At 49.3% G+C, this 21,348-nt stretch overlaps 1 protein-coding gene across 1 annotated transcript in view; it reads left to right on the top strand.

The window, feature by feature from the left end:
* The window catches only part of Nkain1 (sodium/potassium transporting ATPase interacting 1), a 41,300-nt gene extending 34,951 nt beyond the window's left edge, over positions 1-6,349 (top strand). Inside the window, exons 4-7 of the mRNA XM_052717474.1 lie at positions 2,330-2,527; positions 3,386-3,446; positions 3,977-4,058; positions 4,234-6,349. Of these exons, the coding sequence (XP_052573434.1) occupies positions 2,330-2,527; positions 3,386-3,446; positions 3,977-4,058; positions 4,234-4,243 (351 nt within the window). The 3' untranslated portion in view covers positions 4,244-6,349. The remainder of the gene's footprint in view (positions 1-2,329; positions 2,528-3,385; positions 3,447-3,976; positions 4,059-4,233) is intronic.
* Positions 6,350-21,348: the final 14,999 nt, after the last annotated feature.

Genomic DNA, 21,348 nt, shown 5'->3' with positions numbered 1-21,348 from the left:
ACCCTGCTCCATTTAAGTCCCTGCTGAACATTGCCCAGCAGTTTGACACTGGGCAAATGGCCTCTTCTCTCTAAATTTCAGTTTGCTCCTTCTTTAGATTCATTTATTATTTATGTTATGTGTATGGGTATGTGGTCGTTACTTTTCAAATGCTGTGATAAAACACCATGACCAAGGCAACTTATAAAAGAGAGAGTTTAATTTGGGTTTCAGAGGGTTAGAGGCCAGGATGGCAGCGCAGAGGCTTGCAGCAGAAACAGCTGAGAGCCCACATCTTTTTTTTTTTCTTGACAGGGTTTCTCTGTGTAACAGTCCTGACTGCCTTAGAACTCGATTTGTAGACCAGGCTAGCCTCCAGCTCACAGAGATCCACCTGCCTCTGCCTCCCAAGTTCTGGGATTAAAGGCGAGCACCACCACCGCCAGGCTGAGAACTCAACATCTTGATCCACAACCAACAACCTGAGGCAAAGGGAGATCAGTGGGCTGTTAGAGCCTCAAAGCCCCGCCCCCAGTGACACACCTCCTCCAACAAGGCCACACCTTCTAATCCTTTGCAAACAGTCCCACTAACTGGGGACCAAGTATTCAAGCATATGAACCTATGGGAGCCATTCTCATTTAAACCAAGGTGCTTCGTCTGCATGTATGTCTGTGCATCATGCATCATGTGTATCCAGAAGAGGGCAGATGAACCCTGGAACTGGAGTTACAGATGGGAGCCACCGTGTGGGTGCTAGAAATGGAACCCTGGTCCTCTAGAAGGGCAGCCAGTGCTCTTAACTGCTGAGCCATCTCTCCAGCTCCTCCCCTGATTGTTTGGAGACAGGGTCTCTTGTAGCCCAGGCAGGCCTCAAACACCCTGTAGCTAAGGATGTCTTTGAACTCCTGATCCTGTATTTTCCTCCCGAGTGCTGGGATTACAGTCATACACCCCCACGTGTGGTGCTGGGCAGGGAGGCCAAGGCTTCCTGTGTGTTAAATACTCTACCACCTGAGCCACACCCCCAGTCCCGTTCCCTCCTCTAAACCAGCCTGGAGAGATGGTTCAGATCCCCAGCACCCACCATAAAAGCCTGCCAGTGGCGTGTATCTGTAACCCCAACACTGGGAGAGAAAGGGGGTCCCAAGGGTTTTCAGGGCAGCCAGTCTAACCAAACTTGTGAACTCCAGGGTCAGTGAGAGACCCTGTCTCAAAAAACAAGGCAGCGTCAGAGAGAGCTCAGAGGGTGAGAATCCTTGCCTTGCAAGCCTGGTGACCCGGGTTCAATCCCAGATCCTGCAGTGGCAGGAGAAATGAGAACCACTCCCCAAAGCTGTGTTCAGACCTCTGGACAGGTCCTGTGGCCCCTGAGTACACATAGGTGTACACGCAGGCACACACACACACACGCGCGCGCGCACACACACACACACACACCAACACCAACACCAACAATAATAATTAAATGTAAAAGAAAAAAGGTGGGAGGACAATTGAGGAAGCCACCCAACTTGACCTCAGGCCTCAATATGTACACATGTGCATTTACACACACACACACACACACACACACACACACACACACACACACACGTAGAAGATGGGAATGGTGGTACAACCTTTAATCTCAGCACTCAGGAGGCAGAAGAAGGCAGTTTTCTAAGTTCAAGGACAGCCTGGTCTTCAGAGCAAGTTCTGTCTGGACAGCCGGGGTTACAAAGAAAAACCCTGTCTTGAACCTCATCCCCCTGCCCCTGCCCCCCAAAAAAGTAGAGACCGTCGCAGCCCCATGTGGTTACACAGTAGATGAAGCTTTTGATCACAGCCTATGTGTTTGGTGCTTGGCAGCCTGGTGACTCTCGGTCTGACTGAAGGAGTGCAGGTGTTGATGGGCACAGGGCTGCACACCCTTTGTGAACAGCTGCCCGAGGCTAGCCCTTCCCCGTGTAACAATGAGAGATCATGGACCAAGGAGAGGAGAGATTTGTCCAGAGTCACACAAAGGGGACCAATAGAAACCCATTGGGCTGTACGGGATTTTGACCCGTATTGAGGACTTCACCAGTGCCTGGGGAGTTAGGCCCCGTCCCTGTTAGTCTCCCTTCTAATTCTGAAATTCCGAGGCTCCACACCCACCCTTTCCAGCTCACTGACAGCAGTGTGGCCTCTACGTGATCATCTACTGCCACCTGCTGGCAATGTGTGGGCTTGCCGGCGTCGTCTTTCCCTTCACAAATCGAGCTAGCGAGGCTAGCAGGCTGAGATAGTCCAGGTGGTAGTGAGCGCCTGGGGAGTGCCCGCTTGTCCCTCCCCACCGCTCAGTATCCCAGGCCCCTCTGCCCCCCAGGACCGGGACTTCATCATGACCTTCAACACATCCCTGCATCGCTCGTGGTGGATGGAGAACGGGCCGGGCTGCCTGGTGACTCCCGTTCTGAACTCCCGCCTAGCCCTGGAGGACCACCACGTCATCTCCGTCACTGGCTGCCTGCTTGATTATCCGTACATCGAAGCCCTCAGCAGTGCCCTGCAGATCTTCCTAGCTGTAAGTCCTGCTCACCACCCACCCCCCGTCTTCCAGAAGTGCAGATGCCAACCCATCCCGTTCTGCATCCCCAGTTAAGAGAGGACAAGTCAGGTGTGGGGCAGAGGCAGGGGGATCAGGATCACAAGTTGGAGGTCAGCCTAGGTTACCTAGTGAGTTCTAGACCCTACCCCCTACCCCTACCCCCTATCCCTGCCAAAAGAAAAAGAAAAAGAGAAAAACTAATCTACATATTCCAGCCTCCCTTTGTTTCTGCCTGGATCTGTGTCTTGTGACACCACCCTCCTCCCCCCATCCCCCCATCCCCCCATCCCCTAAGAAGGGTGTGGACAGGTTTCATGAATGGAGTGAGGCATCAGGCTAACTCCTGCTGGGCTTAAACATTTAATACGCCATGAGACCTCGGGATAAACGGTTTGATCTTTCTGAGCTCCCTTCCATTTGCATAGAAAAGATGGTACCAACCTCACAGAGCCGTGGGAATAAGAAAGGGGCTCTAAATAGGGGTCACGGCCAGGCATGGTGACCTGTGACCCCAGCACTTGGAAGGTAAGGGCAGGCGGATCCAGGGCTCAAGGGCAGCCTGGGTTTCTTGAGACCAGCCCTGTCCTAGGCACTTTACAGGCAGGCTCACGTAATCCTTTCACTGAACAGTCCAGTGAGGCGCGACCCGGGCCTGGCTGGGAAGGCTGCGATCGATCGCAGAGATGAACGACTTGTCTGGAGTCACACTCGCACAGGCTTTTAAGCGTTGGCATTCAACTTAAGTGTGTGCTGTGGACAGGGCGCTGAGTCGGGTGGGTAGAGGGGACAAGGACTACTTCTCTTCCTCTTCCTGACTGTCATCCCCTCTCTCAGCTGTTCGGCTTCGTGTTTGCCTGTTACGTGAGCAAAGTGTTCCTGGAAGAGGAGGACAGCTGTAAGTGCATCCCCACCCCCGCCCCGCCCCCCCCCGCCCCGGGACGTGCCCCCCCCCCACCCCCGCCCCGCCCCCCCGCCCCGGGACGTGGGGGCCGCCGGTCTTTTCAGCACCGTGGACAGGCCCACCCCCTCCCTCCAGTGAATCTGGGATTAGTTTGGGGACCCGGTTCTAAGGGAAGAAGAGAGGTAGAAATGGATAGGGTCTGCGTAACCACTCTAGGTTAGGACTCAGATGACCAGGTGCTCAGTCCAAGGCCGCAAAACCGCCTGTTCCCACTGCTGGATCTAACCCTATCAAAGGTCTTAGGCCCTGAGGGCCTTCCTTCAACCTGACCGGGTAGGGGGCCACGCTTGTCCCTCCTCTCCCCCAGGCACGGTCCCGCCCTAGGTCCACGTCCTGGGCATGGGCGTGGCCGTTCCTCAGCACCACCCATTCTTCGGGCCCGGCTCCCCCAGGAATGGGGTCCTGTCCTGGGTTCTTCACCTTCAGAACCCAGTCTCTCATAATTCACCCTGTCCCTTCCGCAGTTGACTTCATCGGTGGCTTTGACTCCTATGGGTACCAGGCGCCGCAGAAGACGTCGCATTTGCAGCTGCAGCCTCTGTACACGTGGGTCCCTGCGCGGGGGCGGGGGTGGGGGGCTGGGGGGGCGTGGTGGTGGCTGGGTGTGGAGTCTTTAGCGTTGGTGGAGACATCACAGAGGAGGCATGGGCACCCGGGTCTCTCTGCTTGCCTATTCGCAGGCCTGCAGATGCAACCCCTAACCTGCTTTTGTTTCCTGCAGGTCGGGGTAGCTTCTGCCCGGCACCCACCCGCGCACTTGGGCAATTGGAGTGAGAAGCCGCACTCACTGTAAGGGAGCGCGGATCACGGTGGGCAGGCGCGCCCCCTGGCGGCCCATGGGCTGACCGCAACTTGCGCAGCCCCTCCTGGATCTGCAGCCCCTCCTGGATCTGCGGCCCCTGGAGCAAATGTGGACTCAGACTCAGACTTGGACTCGACCCTGGCTCTGGCCATGGCCCTTGGCAGCTGGACTTCAGGGTTGGGGCAGGACGGGACGGGGGGGAGGGGGATTCGCTGGGTTTGTATTTTTTTTAATCTCAGCCTTGGCACGCGCCGGGGTCCTCCTCTTCAGCCTCACTCCTTACCTAGTATGTTGCCCTCGGTCCAAACAGCAAGACAGACGGACTCACCCCACCTCATCCCTCATTCACCTGCCCTGGGGAAAGATACTGTGAACGAGGAGCAGGAGTCCTGGGCTCCAGCTGCAGCAGCATCCCTGGCATCCTGGGTGACATCTGGCAGAGCCTTTGCTCTCTCTGGGCCTCAGTTTCCCCACCTCAGATAATTAAAATAATCCCTTAGCAGATGACACACCTGGCATTCTCATGTGACTCTCAATTCCCTGGGCCGCAGTGCAGATATGGACGCTAAGGCCCAGAGATGTGAAGGGATCTGCTTGAAGCCACACAGCAAGGCTCTAGTGGAGGCAGGCTTTGACTCCTGTGTACTCTAGTTTCAGACTCTGCAACCCAGTATCTGGGCTCCGGACTTGGTTTACCAGCCCCCTTGTAGCTTGGACATTCCTGTACACTCACATGCCATCGCCACCACTCACCAGCTCTACTCTTAAAGCAATATTACCAGTTTCTTCTCTTGGGAACCAGTCAGACAGATCCCAAAGCCTTGATCTCAGCCTGACCCACAGGAAGCCTTTGTAGACTCAGCCTGCCCGTCTTTGGCGAAGCTTTGAACCTCATCTTCCAGGAAGGCAGGACCTCCACTCACCCTATGCTCCACCAGGCCCCTAAGCCTGGATCTCCTATCCCATGATCCTATGCTGCCGCCCCCTTCCCCAGCAATCCCACTAACCCCTCCGTTCCTCCACCTACTTCACCATTGTGGTCTCAGAGGGGAAGAGGATGGTGTCCAGAAGCAAGGCCCAGGAGTGCTGAAGGGGTAGAGTGGGGGTGTGAGTGACCAGGGTCCAGAGTCAGCACCCCACCCTTCCTGAGGACAAGCAGAGGCGGCGGATCCTTTCCATCACCTCCCTCCACTGATGCCCTGAGGACCCCGTGTCCTGAGTACTGCTTGGTGAGTTATGTACAGAGAGCAGACATCACTGCCCCAACCTGTGGAACTGGAGCCACCCTGGATTAGGAAGGTGGCTAAGGAGCACAGGGACCTAGCCGAGAGCTTGGGCAGTGGAAGACGGTTCACACCACACCGTGGTGACCACATCTCTCCCCATTCTCCACTCCAGGCTTTCCTGAACTAGGATAGCAAGCCCACTCCACTATCCCATCCAAAATGCCGCACAGAACAGCCGGGTCCAGGAGCTTCTCTGGCCATTAGAGGTCCCTGGGTGGTGAGCCCACTCAGAGGGGACACGTTTCCTTTAGGCCAGGCTGCCTCTTCCACTGGGCCACCTACCTACAGCGCTCGCTTCTCTCATCCCTTGCCCCAAGCCTCTTTCTACTCAAGGGTAAATTAGCCACTGGTGCTTGGAAGCCTTTTGGTTTTATAAGCCGGGTTTTGCAGGGGGACTGGGTTTGCTTCTCAATGAGACCTTGTGGACTGGGACCTCCCTGGTATCCATGCAGGTGGGTTGATTAAAAAAAGTGTTTTCTTCACTGTGTGCCTGTCCTGCCCTGTGGGTCAGAAAGACCTCCAAAGGGAAAAGTTCCTGCAAAAAATAAAAAATGGGCAAAACCAGGTGGTAAAAATGGGCCAAGCTGGGTGGTCATTTCACTTTTAACATATATACATACATTTATCTTTTTGTTTGTTTGAGATCTGGCTGATCCAGAACTCAACATATAGATCAGGGTGGCCTTGAACTCATTGGAATCTACTTGCCTCTGTCTCTGAAGTGCTGGGATTAAAGGTGTGTGCCGCTACACTTGGCTTCCTTTTTAAAATATTTATAATTTGTGTTGGAGGGCATGTGTGCCACGGAGTTCATGTGGAGGGAGTTCTTTCCTTCTACTTTATTTTTTTTCTTTTACTGTATTTGTACATTTGTTGGGGGGTGGGGTTTAAGCACACCTGCCAGAGAGTACATGTAGGACTCAGAGAACCACTCGCTGGAATCAGGTCTCTTCTACCACGTGAGTCCCAGGAATCGAATTCAGGTCCCCAGGCTTAGTTAGCAGGTGCCTTTCCCAGTGGAGCTAACTCCCCCGTGTGTGTGTGTTTGTGTGTGTGTGTGTGTGTGTGTGTGTGTGTGTGTGTGTGTGTTTTGAAACTGGGTTTCACTATATAACCCCGTCTGCCCTCAAATCCACAATCTTCCTGCTCCAGGCTCCTCGGTGCTGGATTACAGACGGTCACCACCATGCTTAGCCTTTAGTATATGTTCCTGAGACCCTGACTTCGCCCTGCCTCAGGCTGGCTTTGTGGCTTTGGACAAGTCACTGTCCCTTCCTTCCTCAAAACTTCACAGAAGTTGCCGGGCAGTGGTGGCGCATGCCTCTAATGCCAGCACTTGGGAGGCAGAGGCAGCGGTTCTTGTGAATCTGAGGTCAGTCTGGTCTACAGAGTGAGTTCTAGAACAGCCAGTGCTACACGGAGAAACCTTTCCCGAGAGACAGAGAGAGAGAGAGAGAGAGGAGAAAGGAGAAATGCAGAATGCTCTCTGTTTTGTTTTCTCAGTAAGTGCCCATTCTGATGATATTTCTGGGTCTCTTTTGCATCTTGGCTTGTCTCTCTTAACAGCTGAGTTCCTGGCTTTGAATGAGCTGTGTCTTAGTTACTTTTCTCTTGCTGTGAAGAGACACCATGACCACAGCAACTCAGAAAAGAAGGCATTTCACTGGGGACTTGCTTACAGATTCAGAGGGTGAGTCTATAGCCATTGTGGCAGGGAGCGTGGTGGCAGACAGGCAGGCACGGTGCTGGAGCAGTAGCTGAGAGCTCACATCTATCTGTTCCATAAGTTGCAGGCTGAGAGAGAGACTGGGCCTAGTGTGGACTTTTGAAACCTCAAAGTTCACCACCAGGAACACACCTCCTCCAACAAGCCCCCACCTAATCCTTACAAATTGGTTCACCAACAGGGAATCAAACATTCAAATAAATAAGGGTATGGGGACCACATGGGTTCCTGTCTCCTACCCTTGACATTCTGGATCATTCTGGTGACATAGCCCAAGAATTAGCATTTCCAGTTGACCCTGAGGTCTTGGAACCCCTCCCCAGGCATACATGTGAAACTGCTGCTTGCTCTTTTACAGTGACTCTTCCTGAGCCCAGGTCTTACACAAGGACACCCAGGTCCCCTCTACCACCTCTGTGGACCATGCCTGGCCATGGCATTCAGAGAGGAAATGAGACATGGCCCTCCAGAAATGTGCGGTCCAGTGGGAGCATACCTCATGGTATGGAAGGCTGGAAGGAGGGGTGCTGGTAGCCAATGGTCAATGCTGTAGTCATTGGATCAGCCGAGCAAATGTTAGTCACTAAAGAGGAACTTGAGAGCCCAGGGCAGGAGTCAAAGTAGAGGAGGTGAAAATGATGTCCGGTGTGAGAGTGGGATGGCTGGAGGGAGCAGCACTGGGGATGGATTAGCTTCCTATTGAGGTGACACTTTTGCCACAACATGAGTGAAACTGGAGTGTCTTTTTATTTTCTTGAGACAGGGTCTCTCTATGTAGCCCTAGCCAGCCTGGAACTCACTATGTAGTCCAGGCTAGCCTCAAATTCACAGAGATCTGTCTGCTCTGGAGTGCTGGGATCAAAGATGTGCACCACCTCACCCAATTTTCATGTCATTTTTTTCTGCTATGAATGGGATCCAGTGTGTCTAAACTATGAATTTATTAGAGCAGCAATTCAACATGGGCCTTGCTGGGCTAAAACTCAGCCAGCATTTTTTTTCTGGAAGCTATGGAAGGATTCCAGTTCATGGCTTCTTCCTTTATCGTCCAGGGAAGAGCAGCACCCTGTCCTGCAAAAGATCTTCTGGTTTTGCTGGGCAGGGTACAAGGGTGCACTCCTGCAGGCCCAACACTTGGAGGGCTGACTCAGAGGGAACAGGAGTTCAAGGCCAGGGCTCAGCAGTAAAGGCACTTGCTGCACAAGCTTGGCTACCTGAGTTCGAACCCTGGAACCCACATAAAGGTAGAAGGAAACTCGCCGGGTGGTGGTGGCGCACACCTTTAATCCCAGCACTTAGGAGGCAGAGGCAGGTGGATCTCTGTGAGGCCAGCCTGGTCTACAGAGTGAGATCCAGGAAAGGCACAAAGCTACACAGAGAAACCCTGTCTCAAAAAACCAAAAAAAAAAAAAAAAAAGAAGAAGAAAACTCCCCCAAATTGTCCCCCGACTGCTGCCCAGGTGCATGGCTCGCATGCCCACTTATTGTACACCATGCACACGATTTCTCATGTGTGCATATGTACACACACTAATCTTTTTTTTCTGTATAGCCCTGACTGTCCTGGAACTTGTTCTATAGACCCAGGCTGGCCTTGAACTCACAGAGATCCGCATGCCTCTGCCTCCTGACTGCTGGGATTAAAGGCATGTGCCACCACACCTGGCTCGAACTGAGCTGTCCTTTAAGGAGATCTAGCAGTGTTTAACAAGTGTGAAGTGTGGAGCAGTGTTCTGTCGGTAGGAAACTAACCTCTGCCGGAGACTTTCTACACGATGACAGCTCCTTATGCATGGACACGAGCTACCAGCACCATGGTGACCAGCGTGACAAACAAGCAAGTCAAGGTCACCACTGCAAGGATAGCGCTGGCCTGTTAAGGAAATGCAGTGGTGTGTCATTCCTGACTCTGCCGTCCCAGGCTGTCACTCTGAAGCCTCCGTACAGTTCACTATCCCAGGTAGAGATGGGGGAATGTGGCTAAATTAGAGGGCTTAGCTAGCATGCACCAGGTCCCGGATTTGATTGCAAGCACCGCCTAAACTGTGTGTGCCAGGCACTCCTAGCACTCACCTGTTATTACTCAGAAAGCAGAGGCAGAAAATTCAGAAGTTCAAGTCCAGCCTGGGTTATATGAGACCTAGTCTGGAAAGAAAAAAAAAGCGGGAGAGGAGCTGGTGTACTGGTTTAGTATCAACTTGACACAAGCTCCAGTCATCAGAGAGGAAGGAGCCTCAGCTGAGGAAAGGCCTCCATGAGATCTGTAAGGCATTTTCTCAATTAGTGATCCACGGGGGAGGGTGCAGCCCATGGTGGGTGGTGCCATCCCTGGGCTGGTAATTCTGGGTTCTATGAGAAGGCAGGCTGAGCAAGCTAGGGGGAGCAAGCCAGTAAGCAGTGCTCCACCATGGCTTCTGCATCAGCTCCTGCCTCCAGGATCCTGCCTTGTTTGAGTTCCTGTCCTGACTTCCTTCAATAATGAACGATATGGAAGTGTAAGCCAAATAAACCCTTTTATCCCCAACTTGGTTTTTGGTCATGGTGTTTCATTGCAGCTGGTAGATAGCTCAGTGGATCTAGGTGCCTGCTACTAAACCTGACAATGTGAGTTCGATCCCCAGGACCCACATGGTAGAAGGAGAGAACTGACTCTTGCCCTGTGGCACACACAACGTAAAATGTAACAACAACAAAAAAAAATGAAGCTTTTTTTTTTTTGCTTCGAGATGGGGGTTTCTCTGTGTAGCCTTGGCTGTTCTGGAATTCCCTCTGTAGACCAGGTTGGCCTTGAACTCACAGAGATCACCTGCCTCTGTCTCCTGTGTGCTGGAATTAAAGGCCTGTGCCACCACTGCCCAGCTTGAAGCATTTTTTAAAAAATGAAGCAGTTCCTCATTCTCTCCTCCTCTAACCTATGTCTGCTGTGGATGATTGATTGATAAATAAAATGCTGATTGGCCAGTAGCCAGACAGGAAGTATAGGTGGGACAAAGAGAGAGCGGATTAATTTAAGATATAAGAACAGCTAGCTAGAAACCTGAGCCATTAGGCCAAACAGGTTAAATAATATAAGCATCTGTATGTTTATTTTATAAGTGGGTTGCGGGACTGTAGGGGCTTGGTAGGACCTGGAGGGAAACTCTTCAGCTACATATGTCCACTCACTCTTCCCTGTGATCTTCAAGATTTGAAAGTGCAAAACCTAATCACATGATCTGGACATGGTGGTACATGCTGTAATTATACACTAATCCCAGCACCCTGGAGGTAAAGCCAGGAAGATCAGAGGTTTGAGGTCATCCAAAGCTATATAGCTAGTTTGAGGCAGCCTGGGCTACATGAGACCCTGCCTCAAGAAGAAGACCTGGAGCATACATGTCCTTCGTGGTGAATGTGGTTCATGGATGGACCCTGGTGACATGGCATGCCTTAATAAATGTTTAGGGAAGAAACTGCTAGAGAGATTTCTGTAACCAGGCTCCCAGCTGTGTCCTGTGGGTGTTTATTGCGGTCTTGGTGTGTCCTCCAAGCAAGGGTGGAGAGGCTGTAAGGTCTTCCACTCTAAGCCTGGTCCTGGAAAAGCCAGCAGCAGCAGAGTTAAAGCAGGAGATGAACAGAACACAGGCAGGTCTGTATCCCCAACCAGGGACACCAGTTCAACACTCATGCCATCCCACTGACCTGAAGGGCTCTGGTCTGCAGGCAGCAGAGTCCTCACACTTGAATTGGATGAAATCCTTCTGCCACAGCCTCCCAAGTACTAAAATTAAAAGATGTGGGCCACCATACCCAGCTTTTTACTGGCTTGCTCTCTGTTGTTTTTGCTTTTTTAGGGGGCCTGCCACCCATCTCCCAAATAAATCAGGCATGGAGACTTAGTCTCACTTATAAATGGCCGGCCTTAGCTTGACTTGTTTCTTGCCAGCTTTTCTTAACTTTAAATTATCCCATTTACCTTTTGTCTCTGGGCTTTTCCCATTCTCTTACTTCTGTAAATCTTACTCTTACTCCTTGTAGCTGGGTGGGTGGCCCCTGGGTTCTCCTCCTTCTCTGGCTACTTCTTTTCTTTTCCTCCCAGATTTCTCCTTCTATTTATCCTCTCTGCCTGCCAGCTCTGCCTATTTCTCTGTCCTGCCTCACTATTGGCTGTTCAGTTCTTTATTAGACCATCAGGTGTTTTAGACAGGCACAGTAATATAGCTTCACAGAGTTAAACAAATGCAACATAAACAAAAGTATCACACCTTAAAGTAATATTCCCAACAGCTTGCTTGCTTCCTTCCTTTCTTCCTTCTTTCCTTCCCTCCCTCCTTCCCTTCCTTCCCTCCTTAGATAGGGTTTGTTGTACTATTCAGGTTGTCTTGAACTTCTGGACTCAAACATTCCCCCCACTTCCTCCTGGACCATTGATGTGTCATTACAGCCCCAAATTCTTGAGCAACCATCTCCTAATCACTGAGATAGTTATCCAGCCTTCAAAAATACTAAAAGGGGTTGAGGAGATGGCTCAGTGGCTAAGAGCACTAACTGCTCTTCCAGAGGATCTGGGTTTGATTCCCAGCACCCACATGGCAGCTCACAACTGTCTGTAACTCCAGTTCCAGGAGATCCGACACCCATGCCAAACACCAATGCACATAAAATAAAAATAAATTTTAAAAAGTACTCTAGACTTTTGTTTTTGTTTTTGTTTTTTTTTGTTTTTTTTTTTTTTGGTTTTTCGAGACAGGGTTTCTCTGTGTAGCTTTGCGCCTTTCCTGGAACTCACTTGGTAGTCCAGGCTGGCCTCGAACTCACAGAGATCCGCCTGGCTCTGCCTCCCGAGTGCTGGGATTAAAGGCGTGCGCCACCACCGCCCGGCCTTACTCTAGACTTTTAAGTCTAGGCTGAAGAGATGGCTCAGCAACTAAGAGCACATGTTGCCCTTGCAGAGGACCTGAGTTAGGCTCCCAGCATCCATGTGGTTGCTCACAACCATCTGTAACTCTAGCCCCACAGAATCCAATGTCCTCTTCTGACCTCCTTGGGTACCAGGCACACACTTAGTGCAGGTATACATGCAGGCAAAACATTCATACATATAAAAGTAAATACATCTTTAAAAAAATACGGTTTAGCCGGGCGGTGGTGGCACATGCCTTTGATCCCAGCACTTGGGAGGCAGAGCCAGGCGGATCTCTCTGAATTCAAGGCCAGCCTGGTCTACAGAACGAGATTCAGGACAAGCACCAAAACTACACAGAGAAACCCTGTCTCGAAAAACCAAAAAAAAAAAAAAAAATTAAAAAATACTGTTTAAGTCCTTGGGGATCCCAGTCTAGTCTTCATAGGCTCCTGAATATCCACTAAGAGCTGTGGTTTAGGGGTTGTGGATGTCGCTCAGTTAGCAGAGTGCTTGCCTAGCATGCATGAAGCCCTGTACCATATACATCTTTTTTTTTTCTGCCTGCCCCTGCCTCCCAAGTGCTGGGATTAAAGGTGTGCGCCGCCACCGCCAACAACACCACCCGACCCTGTACCATATAAACTGTGTTCAATCATACACACTTGTAATCCCAGAACTTGGTAGATAGAAGCAGGGGTTCAAGATCATCCTCAGTATATACAGAGATAGAAGCTAGCCTGAGATACATAAAACCCCATCTCAACGAGTAAAGCAAAGTGTCATCCTTGTTAGAATAGTAGTGAGTATCTCCACTTGCCACTCTGGAGACCAGGGTTCAATTTCTGATGACATCCTCTGGAGCTAAAGAGATGGCTCAGTGTTTAGAGCACTTGCTGCTCTGGCAGAGGACCCTTGTATGATTCTCAGCACCCACATGTTGGCTCGCTACCATCTGTAACTGGTTCCAGGGGATCCAACACCCTTTTCTGACTTCCACCAGCACCAGATATGCAAGTGGTACACAGACATGCATGAAGGCATAACACTTGTTAAAGAGGAGGAGGAGGAGGAGGAGGAGGAGGAGGAGGAGGAGGAGGAGGAGAAAGAAAGAGAGAAAGGAAGAAAGGAAGGAAGAAAGAAAGAAAGAGAAAGAGAAAAAGAAAAGAACAGATCACCAGTCAAGGTGGCACACAAATTTAATCCTAGCACTTGGGAGACAGAGGCAGGTGGATCTCTGAGTTTGAGGCCAGCCTGGTCTACAGAATGAGTCCCAGGATAGCTAGAAATACACAGAGAAACCCTGTCTCAATAAAACAACAACAACAAAAACCAAACAAACCAACAAAGAAGATAAAAAGTAGGGGCTGGAGAGATGACTCAGCAGTTAAGAGCACTGGCTGTTCTTCCAGAGGTCCTGAGTTCAATTCCCAGCAACAACATGGTGGCTCACAACCATCTGTAATGAGATCTGGTGCCCTCTTCTGGCCTGCAGTGCAGGCATATATACAGGCAGAACACTGTATACATACATGATAGATAGAGACAGATAGATAGATAGATAGATAGATAGATAGATAGATAGATAGATAGATAGATGATAGATGATAGATAGATAGATGATAGATAGATAGATAGATAGATAGATAGATAGATAGATAGATAGATAGATAGATAGATAGAGACAGATAGATAGATGATAGATAGATAGGAAAATAGATAGGTAGATAGATAGATAAAGACAGACAGACAGATAGATATATCTGATAGTAAAGAGCAGCTTAGTTGGGGATCTCAGACACCAGATAAATCCTGGTTGGACTGTATATGGTTGTGCTGATACAGCCATGTCACCACATGAGCTCAGCAACTCACCTGTGAAACAGACACAATATTAGTCCCCAAGGGCAGCACCAACAAGCCTTGCAATTGCCCTGGGCCAGGGTTTTTGATTCCTGGCTGGTACAGCCATGGGTGCTGGCTGTATTTCATATTCAGCTGATATCCAGCAGCATTTCCTACCTCCCCAGGTACTGTTGACCTGAGATCTTCACCCCATAGGGTCAAAACCACACATGCATCTTGTCTTTGTGTCTTATCCAGGGAGGTCAGGCCCAAAGTGTGACTGGGACGTTGAGGGAGAAAGGACATAAAGCCCTGGGACCCAGCTGCCCAAGGAGCTGCTGGTAGGAGTTGGAAGTCAGGTAGTAGGGGTTAATTGACATTAAGTCACCAAGTACTTCAGGGTGCCACACTGATGTCCTTCTTCACAGCGACCCTGTGAAGTGGCTGCTATGTGTATTTCCCCCTGTATAGAAGAAGAAACCCCTGCAGAGAAAGTAAAATGATGTGGGTGGTAAAGTTCTGGGGAGGTGTTTGTGTTTTCTTAAGTACAAAGTTTTGGGGCTGGAGAAAGGGCTCATGGGTTCAGAGCACTGGCTGCTCTTGCAGAGGACCAGAATTTGGTTCACAGCACCACATTAGACAGCTCACACTGTTACAGCCGCCTGTAACTCCAGCTCCGGGGGGAATACCTCTGACCTCCATTGGCACCTGCACTCACTTGCACAAACCCACACACAGACACAATTAAAAATTAAAAATAATGAAGTATAAAGTATATAGTTCTATATGGGACCTTGAAAAGCACCATTCCCAGCCATATGTATGTGTGTGTGGTTTTGTTTTGTTTTGTTTTAAGACAAGGTCTGTGGATTTTTTGTTGTTGTTTTTTGTTTGTTTGTTTTTTCTGAGACAGAGTTTCTCTGTGTAGCTTTGGAGCCTTTCCTGGAACTTGCTCTGTAGACCAGGCTGGCCTCGAACTCACAGAGATCCACCTGCCTCTGCCTCCCAAGTGCTAGGATTAAAGGCATGCACCACCACCACCTGGCAAGTTGTATCTTAATATAAATGAAAAGGCAGGTATCTTAGCTTGGCATGGCAGTGTATGCCTGCAACACCATCACTCCTGTGGCCATAGCAGGAGGATTTCCAGTTTAAGACCAGTCTGGCCTACATAGAAGGACACCTCAAAGAAGGTCAGGGGATGGGGAAGCTGGAGCGATAGCTCAGGGGTTAAGAGTACTTACTGCTCTTCCAGGGGCAGCTGACAACCATCCATAACAAGAGGTCCACCACCCTTCTCTGTCCTCCAAGGAAGCCAGCACCCAAGTGGCATTTGCTCACATGGACACACACACACATACATAGTTGGTTTTTTGTTTTGTTTTCATTTGAGCGGGAGAGATGGTTAAGAGAATGTGGTGTACTTGCAGAAGACCCAAGTTTGGTTCCCAGCATCCACCTCAAATAGCTCACAACTCACTGCAGCTCTAGAGCCAGGGGGTCCAACCACTCTGGTCTCCCAATCACCAGTACTCACATGCAGAGTCAGACACATAATAAAAACAGTAAAGTGGGCTGGAGAGATGACTCAGCAGTTAAGAGTACTAACTGTTCTTCCAAAGGTCCTGAGTTCAATTCCCAGCAACCACATGGTGGCTCACAACCATCGGTAATGAGATCTGGTGCCCTCTTCTGGCCTGCAGTCATATATGCAGGCAGAGCACTGTATACATAATAAATAAATAAATCTTTAAAAAAAAGTAAAGCTATTTTTTTTTTAAGATTTATTTATTTGTTTTATATGCATTGGTGTTTTGCCTGCATGTATGTCTGTATGAGGGTGCCAGAACCCATGGAACTGGAGTTACAAACAGCTGTGAGCTGCCATGTGGATGCTGGGAATTGAACCTGCGTCCTCTAGAAGAGCAGCCAGTGCTCTTAACTGCTGAGCCAACTCTCCAGCCCCCAGACTAAATCTTTTATTAAAGATTGTTTTTTATTTCTCTTGAGTAAAAGCAGAAAGGTTGCGTCATGGGATAATTGTGTGTGATTTTATCAGAAACTGCCAAACAGCTGTCTGAAGTGATTACGCCATTCCCCAGGCTCACCAGCAATGCCTGAGGTTTCCTTTTGCCAACACCCTTGGAAGCAGTTGACGTTGCCAATCTTCTTTCAGCAGCTCTCCTGGGTGTTGTTAGCTCTTTTTTTAAAAAAAATAATAATAATTTATTTACTTTTATTTCATTTGCGTTGGTATTTTGCCTGCATGTATGTCTGTGTGAGAGTGCCAGATCTTGGAGCTAGAGACAGTTGTGAGCTGCCATGTGGGTGCTGGGAATTGAACCCGAGTCCTCTGGAAGAGCAGTCAGTGCTCTTAACTGCTGAGCCATCTCTCCAGCCCTGTTGTTAGCTCTTAATGGTGTTGGCTTTCTCTCTGTCTCTTTCTATGTGTGTTCACTGTGTACCTGTTCACCTAGGCATATGGATGTACAGACATGTGTACATATGAAGGCTAGGGGTCAACATCCGGGGTCTTCCTTGCCCTCTAACTTATCTTATTGTTTATTATTACACTTACTTTATTTATTTGTATGGGGGGATGGGACGTGTGCTAAAGCGCACATATGGAGGTCAGAGGATAACTTATGGGATTCCATCCTCCCCTTCCACTTCGTGGTTCTCAGAAATCAAGCCACAGGGCAGGATTAACCCTGAACCATCATGCTGCTCTCTACCTTATCTCTTGAGACAGGATCTCTTGTAGAACCTGGAGCTCATCCACTGGACTAGACAGACTAGCCAATGAATGCCCAGGATCTCTTGTAGAACCTGGAGCTCATCCACTGGACTAGACAGACTAGCCAATGAATGCCCAGGATCTCTTGTAGAACCTGGAACTCATCCACTGGACTAGACTGAGTAGCCAGTGAACTCCCAGGGTCCTCCTGTCTCTGCTTCCCCAGTCCTGAGGTTATGAACGGCTGCTGTGCCAGGCTTTTACATGGGTGGGGGGATTAGAACTCATGTTCCTGTGGTGGGGACTTTACTAACTGAGTCATGTCCCTGGCATTACTTTAAAAAAGATGATTAACACAAGCATGCAACTGCAAGGGTTAAAAAGGCTACTCTGAAAATGGCCCCTGGTCTTTTCTTTTTCCCTCGAGAAATGTGAGTTTCCGGAGACCTCTTTCCCATTTAAACACAACTTTGTCTTTGGCTGTCTGTCCTTCACTAGAGCCCCAAGAGGAAAGTGACTGCCTGTGGTCTTCACAGCTGCTCTTCTCCAAGGCTAGGGTCTTAGGGTTTCTATTGCTGTGAAGAGACACTATGACCACAGCAATTCTTATAAAGGAAAGCATTTAATTGGGGCTCGCTTACAGTTCAGAAGGCTAGTCCATTTTCATCAGCAAGAAGCCTGTTGGCACACAAGCAGACATTGTGCTGGAGAAGTAGTTCAGAGTTCTACATCTGGATCCTTAGGCAACAGGAAGAGAGAATGTCACTGGGCCTGGCTTGAGCTTCTGAAACCTCAGCGTCCACCCCTTGTAACACACTTCCTCCAACATGGCCATACCTCCTCCAACATGGCCACACCTCCAATAATGCCTCTCCCTGTGAGTTTATGGGTGCCATTTTCTTGTAAACCGCCAGGATTAGTAAAGGCTAATATGTGTTGTTGAATGAATATCAGGCTCCATTCAGAAAGTCTCATCTTGTAACCTTTTTTTTTTTTTTCTTTCTTTCTTCTTCTTTTAGATAGGGTCTTACTCTGTGGCACTGGCTGAAACTTTCTGTATAGACCAGGCTGGTCTTGAACTCACAGAGATCAGATCTGCCTGCCTCCGACCCTCATTTTTTTTTTTTTTTTTTTTGAGACAGAGTCTTCTGTTTCTAAGCCAGCTTTGTGCTCTCCATTCTCCTGCTTCCATCCCCTGAGTTCTGGGATGACAGGCATGCACTACTTTATTACATTTTAATTCAAGAGAGCAGCAGATTCTCTGTAGACAAAGCCCATAAATGAGTAATATCAATAAAATTTTGTTAAATGAATTAATGATGATGAAGGAAGGCCCTCGGGGGCTCCCACGAGCAATACAAGCTGATTTATTTCTGCTCCTTTTCTTTCTTTCTTTTCTTTTTTAAACATTTCCTGTCTGTCAGCTGCTGGGCAAACACTGAAAATGCTCATCTGTTATTCTTGTTGAACGGTATTACCTCATCCTTCTGGTAACAGGATCCCTCTTTTTCTCAAGGGGATTGTCTTTCTCCACTCAACCCACTTTTCCATCAGCTCCAAGGCAGGTGACACAGGCCAGGCCGGTCAGAACGTGCCAGCCCCTTGGCAACAGTGACGGGCAGTTCCGGGGAGTGTCAGGCCAGAGTGACCAATGAGAGCCAGCCCTGGACGGGTGCAGCATAAACAGTGGGCAAGAGAACTCTGTGAGAACGGCCATTCCGAGGTAACGTCCAGGAGAACTGAATCGTGAGTGAAGGGGAGGAGCTAGCCTCCAGAAATGGAGGGACACCCGCATCACACTGGAGGACAAACAGTGCCCGGATGGGAAGAGGAGAGAAGCAGGACCGGCCAAGGAGGGCTTTGGATTTTACAATGAGAAGCTACTCCAATGTTTTGAGCAGAGGAGGGGTGGAAGATGGAAGATCTCCAGTTCAAAGCCAGCCTGGGCTACTTAAGAGAGTTCTGGGCTGCCCAACACTGCTTAGCAGGGAACCAGTCTGAAAACAAAACCAAACAGCAGAAGAAAAGAAAAGCCCTGCCTATAATCCCATCACTGGGGGGGGGGGGGGGGGGGGGGGGGGGGGGGGATCAGATATTCGAAACCATCCATCCACCCTCTGCTGTGAACAAGTTCTAAGCCAGTTTAGGATACTCGAGAGCCTGTCTTTAAAAAAAAAAAAAGTTTGCAACAGAGTTATTATGCAATCTGATCCACTCTGTTGAAAGACCTCTGTGTGAGGGCTGCTGAGATGCTCAGCAGGTGAAGGGGTTTTGCCGCCAAGTCTGATTGTCCAGAATTTGATCCCTGGGACCTTCCACACAACTGAAGGAGAGTACTGACTCCCTAAAATCACCCTCTGCCCCCCACACTTGCTCGGTGGCTTCTGCCTCTCCCCACCTACTAAGTACATGTTTAAAATTTTAAAAAGAGAGCACTATCGAAAGATGATCCTGGAAATGAGGGCGAGGGGTGGAGGGAGAAGGGGACTGAGGCTGTCGCTGTCATCGAAGACGGGTTTGGCCTGGGGTTTTAGCTATGGTGAAAAATAATTTGGCATGGCCTATTTGAGAACAGAGGGAGAGCTAAAGAAAATTAGAGTCTAGGGGGCAGCTGCTGATGACCTCATTTGAACACCTGGATCCAGCTGTGCCTGAGGCTGCTTCTCCTAGTTTGACAATTTTGTGAGCCAGTACTCTTAATATTTTTAAATTGTATTACCCTGGGTTACATAGGTCATTATCATGCACACACACATATCCATATATTTGTATATATAAATTTCCTTTTTTTCCCTTTATTTTATTCAGTTTATTTCTTTGTTGTTGTTGAGACAGGCTCTCCCTGTTTAGCCCTGGGTGATCTAGAACTTGCAGTGTAGACTGATGTGGCCTCGTACTCATTCTGCAGCAAAGGCTGGCCTAGTCCTGTAGCTCTGGCTGAACTCAAACTCATGGGAATTACCCTGACTCAGCCCCGTCCCATCTTCTGAGTGCTGAAACCACAGGTGTGTCCAGCCACACCTGGCCTATGGGGTTCTGTCACTTGGGAAGGAGATCTTTGGGTATATGTGTGTTCTCATGAGTCCTCGAGCAAATCAGTGCCAAAGTCAGTGGAAAGGGTTGGAGTGGGGTGTGTGTGTGGGGGGTGGGGTGGGTGTGTGGGTGTGTGTAAGTGAGTGCAGGTGCCAGAGGCATAGGATTCCCTGGAGGTGAATTTATAGATGGTTGTGAGCTGCCTTACATGGATGTTTGGAACCAAACTTGGGTCCTCTGCAAGAGCAGTACATGCTCTGCTCTTGACTGCTGAACCATCTCTCTAGCCCCATCACTCCACTTTCTTTTTATTTATTATTATTATATTTGTGTGTGTGTGTGTGTGTGTGTGTGTGTGTGTGTGTGTGTGAGAGAGAGAGAGAGAGAGAGAGAGAGAGAGAGAGAGAGAGAGAGAGAGAGAGTTTGATGTGCGTTCCACAGTGCAGGCATGAAGGTCCAGGCAGCTGATTTTCTCCTTCCTCAGTGGGATATGTGGATCAAATGCCAACTGTCAGCCAGGCATGGTGGTCCTTGCTTTTAATCCTGGTACTGGTACTTAGAGAGCAGAGGCAGGCGGCAGATCTCTGTGAGTTTGAAGCCAGCCTGGCCTACACAGAGAGTTCTAAGACAGCCAGGGTTGTGTAGAGAGACCTTGTCTCAAGAAAAAAGAAAGAAAGAAAAAGGAAGAAAAAGAAAAAACTCTGGCTGTCAGCTTTGTGCAACAAATATTTTCTTTCTCTCTGGAACACCTTGCAAGCCCCCTTTAATTTAATATATCAAATAATTTTATTTTTCCCCCTTGCTTCCCTTTGCTGATTTTACTATGTTGTCTGTGCTGACCACAAACTTCTGGCTCAAAAGGTCCTTATCCCTCTGAATGCTAGGATTACAGGCTACACCCTCAGGCCAGACTTCTCCATTGGTTTTTGTTGTTTTGTGTTGTTTTTAAAGTTATTTATCTTATTTTGTGTGTATGGATGTTTTGCCTGTATGTATATGTGTGCACCATGTGCATCCCTGGTGCCTGAGGAGGTCAGAAGAAGGGATCAGATGCCCTAAAACTGAAGTTATGGATGGTCCTGAGCCACCACATGGGTGCTGGGACTGGAGTCTGGGTCCTCTGCGAGAGCAGCCAGTGCTCTTATCCTCTGAGCCATCTCTCCAGCCCGGCTCCTCCATTCTTAGCTCCTGGCAGATCTGCCTGATGCCCTCACTCCTGCTTTGTATCACCTGGTCATCTCTTTCCCTTTCTTCCTCCTTTTTCCTTTTCCTTCAAAGTCAGTCCTTGGTGTTATCTAAGAGCTGCGGCCTCCCTCCTTCCTGCTCCCAAGCTGTGTGACAACAGAGCAGTAAAGAATGCTTTGAAGGCCGACAATGGCTCAGACAGAAGAATATTTCACAGCACATTTGACAATCACGTAATAGTACCATTAAAATGTAGCAAGAGGAGCTGGAGCAATGGCTCAGCAGATAAGAGCACTGGCTGCTCTAGCAAAGGAACTGGGTTTGGTTCCCAGCAGCCACA

The sequence above is a fragment of the Peromyscus californicus genome, unplaced genomic scaffold (genome assembly GCF_007827085.1).
Source record: "Peromyscus californicus insignis strain IS unplaced genomic scaffold, ASM782708v3 Scaffold_5__1_contigs__length_169319896, whole genome shotgun sequence".
NCBI classification, from domain to species: domain Eukaryota; kingdom Metazoa; phylum Chordata; class Mammalia; order Rodentia; family Cricetidae; genus Peromyscus; species Peromyscus californicus.
The sequence above is the reverse complement of the archived record's forward strand: the minus strand, read 5'-3'. Positions and strand labels throughout refer to the sequence as shown.